The sequence below is a fragment of the Mandrillus leucophaeus genome, unplaced genomic scaffold (genome assembly GCF_000951045.1).
Source record: "Mandrillus leucophaeus isolate KB7577 unplaced genomic scaffold, Mleu.le_1.0 Scaffold315, whole genome shotgun sequence".
Classification (NCBI taxonomy): Eukaryota; Metazoa; Chordata; class Mammalia; order Primates; family Cercopithecidae; genus Mandrillus; species Mandrillus leucophaeus.
The window spans coordinates 456,177-459,654 of NW_012103310.1; the positions used below are offsets into that span (position 1 = coordinate 456,177).

The 3,478-nt window shown below is 48.7% G+C and overlaps 1 protein-coding gene across 1 annotated transcript in view; it reads left to right on the forward strand.

Annotated features, from left to right (window-relative positions):
• The window catches only part of DOPEY2 (dopey family member 2), a 133,644-nt gene that overhangs the window by 76,861 nt on the left and 53,305 nt on the right, over positions 1–3,478 (forward strand). Inside the window, exons 15-17 of the mRNA XM_011987750.1 lie at positions 680–826; positions 908–1,038; positions 2,093–2,283. Of these exons, the coding sequence (XP_011843140.1) occupies positions 680–826; positions 908–1,038; positions 2,093–2,283 (469 nt within the window). The remainder of the gene's footprint in view (positions 1–679; positions 827–907; positions 1,039–2,092; positions 2,284–3,478) is intronic.

Here is a 3,478-nt window from a genome sequence, read left to right on the forward strand (position 1 = left end):
AGCCTGAGCAACATGGTGAAACCCTGTCTCTACTAAAAATACAAAATTAGCCGGGCGTGGTGGCACATGCCTGTAATCCCAGCTATTCGGGAGGCTGAGGCAGGAGAATCACTTGAATCTGGGAGGCAGAGGTTGCAGTGAGCCGAGTTCGCACCACTGCACTCCAACCTGGGCAACAGAGTGAGATCCATCTCTACCAAAAATAAATAAATAAATAAGACCAGGCGTGGTGACTCACGCCTGTAATTCCAGCACTTTGGGAGGCCGAGGCAGGCAGATCCCGTGAGGTCAGGAGTTCAAGACCAGCCTGGGCAACATGGTGAAACCCTGTCTCTACTAAAAATACAAAATTAGCCAGACGTGGTGACGGGCACCTGTAATCCCAGCTACTCGGGAGGCTGAGGCAGGAGAATCACTTGAATCTGGGAAGCAGAGGTTGCAGTGAGCGGAAATCACTCCACTGCACTCTGGCTTGGGTGACAGAGCGAGACTCCATCTCAAAAAATAAAAAATAACAATAAAACTAATAAGAAACCAACGTTTTAAAAAATTATATTTCATTGAGAATTTATTGTCCTGGATCTCCTTTGTAGTCTGTTGTGTGTCCTCGTTCTTTAAGACACTTGGGGCTGACACTTGCAAGGAAGCCATGCTCCTTTGTGTTCTCCTTTGGCTGCAGGCGACAGAGGTGACCCTGGACTCCAATACTGAGCTCCGAATGTGCTGCTCTGTTAAAGTGAACACTCAGAGAGAGAGGATGCAGGTTCTCCTTTTCCTTGTGGCCGAATCAGTCAAAGGAGAAGGCAGAATCTTTGCTGTGGTTGCTGTCAGTTCTGCTGAAGTCTTTGATCTATTGTTTAAATGGGGTTTATGGTGACTGAAGACAGCGGTCAGTTATGAAACCAAGTTCCTCACTCCCATTTATTTCCTCATCAAGGGAACAAGGCTGGAAGCTCTGTTTAGATTTTCCGTGATCTGGCATCTGACAAGAGAGATCCAAGGCAGTCGAGTAACATCTCACAATCGCTCCTTTGACAGGTAAGGCAGTCTTCGTTATGAGCTACCGTTAACTCTCAAGGAAACTCCACAGAGGTTCCTGCCCAACATGTGGGGCTGGGGAGGGAGAGGTGCATGCAGTTGAAAACATGACCCCTATGGCCGGGCGCAGTGGCTCATGCCTGTAATTCCAGTACTTTGGGAGGCCAAGGCAGGTGGATCACTTGAGGCCAGGAGTTCAAGACCAGCCTGGCCAACATGGTGAAACCCCATCTCTACTAAAAATACAAAAATTAGCCGGGCATGAGGGTGAGCATGTGTAATTCCAGCTGCTTGGGAGGCTGAGGCGGGAAAATCGCTTGAACCCGGGAGGTGGAAGTTGCAGTGAACCAAGACTGTGCCACTCCACTCCGCCTGGGTGACAAGAGCGAAACTCCATCTCAAAAAAAGAACGCCTGACCCCTGCTCATGACCCCCCGAGCACAGCCAGTGGTTCCCATAAACAAGTGAATTTAGGCCAGACACATGTGAACACATTAGGAATTTTGTTAATTTGTTTGGGATGTGAGGAATCCCAGCATACCCCGGAATCACCTGTGCAGCTTTTACAACATGCCCCTACAAGGGGACTTTGCAGGGAGGTCAGATGGCCTAAACCTGCCCTGGGGGAGTGAGCACAATTGGTGTGTGTGCTTGTCCCATCACTGACTCATGCTGAAGAGGGGAACTTGATTGCAGCCCATTCTACTCCACATTGCTTTTCCCGAGTACCTCTGAAACTCTAGGCATGAGGCCAGGCACTCAGCCTTAGAGACGCCAGCTGATTCTGATGCCTGGCGCCCAGGCCCAGACTCAGATATATAACCCATTTGGGGTGAGGCCTGAGCATTGGGATTTTAAATGCTCCCACTGGTGATTCCAACGTGAAACCCAAGTGGAGTCCCCCTTATCCTCATCCACTTGGGTCTGGAAGTCCAGCTTGGGTGGAGCTCCTGGGGGCCCTGTGTTGGGTGATGCCCTATGCCCAGTGTCCGCCAAGGTGCGTGGCGCACAGGGGTGGCTGCGAGCAGACTCACCAGTGTGTTTCCCACCGCAGGTCCTTGTTCGTCGTGCTGGACAGCCTGGCCTGCACGGATGGCGCCATCAGCGCAGCAGCCCAGGGCTGGCTGGTGCGTGCGCTCTCCCTCGGGGACGTGGCTCGCATCCTCGAACCCGTGCTCCTGCTCCTGCTGCAGCCAAAAACCCAGAGAACCTCCATCCACTGCCTCAAGCAGGAGAACTCGGCCGGTGAGCAGCCTGCATGGGACCCGAGGGGGAGGGAGGAACGGGTCAGGGGACTGGACCTCAGTAGTGATCGTTGAGGGACTGAGGCCCACTAGGTAGTTTTATTAGATGCAAATGGTGCTTTGTAAATTGTGAGGACTTCGACAATTTAAGGTGATCTAGCACTTAGAACTATTAGTGAGTGGGTTTGCTGTTTTCACTGAAAAACCAGATTATTTTGTTATTAAGGAAAATTGGCCGGGCATAGTGGCTCACAACTGTAACCCCAGCACTTTGGGAGGCTGAGGCAGGTGGATCATCGGAGGTCAGGAGTTCAAGACCAGCCTGGCCAACATGGTAAAACCCTGTCTCTACTAAAAATACAAAAATTAGCCTGGCGTGGTGGTGCACGCCTGTAATCCCAGCTACTTGGGAGGTTGAGGCAGGAGAATCTCCTGAACCCGGGAGGTAGAGATTGCAGTGAGCTGAGATGGCTCGACTGCACTCCAGCCTGGGTGACAGAGAGAGACTCTGTCATTCATAAATAAATGAATAAATAAAATAACTTTTATTTGTGAACCTTCAACTACAAGGTAAGTGGTTTATTTTCTCTCTGTGCTCTAAGATTCTTTTAGACTATAAAATCCTGTTAATCAGATTATCAGAAATGAAGAAGAAATAAACCTTTCAGTTCAGAGAACTTCCAGAGGCATCTTTAACACAAATGTAAAAGAATATAGGTAGAAATGAGGAAAGAAAAGAAAAACTAAGCCTGATGAGTCAATTAAACTTCGATGATTAATATCGAATGCATTTTATGAACTCATATTACTTCCTACAATAGCTGTATTTAATGACTTCACAATTTTCTAAGGGATGGTTTGCAAACTTTGAGTGAGTTTGTTTAGCTTGAGGCAGAAATTTAAAAATAATAACAATAATAAGTACTGCATTCATTCACTCCAAGAAAAGTAACAGACAAGGCTATAAGAAGGTTGTAGTGCCCTAGTCTAAGAAGCAAAAGCCAAGGCCCAGAATGTGGCAAGACAAGGGTTAAAAAGTAAAGAAGGGCCGGGCGGTGGCTCACCCCTGTAATCTCGGCACTTTGGGAAGCCAAGGTGGGCAGATCACAGGGTCGGGCCTGTGACCTGTGGCTGTGACCGTCCTGGCTAACATGGTGAAACCCCATCTCTACTAAAAATACAAAAACTAAGCTGGG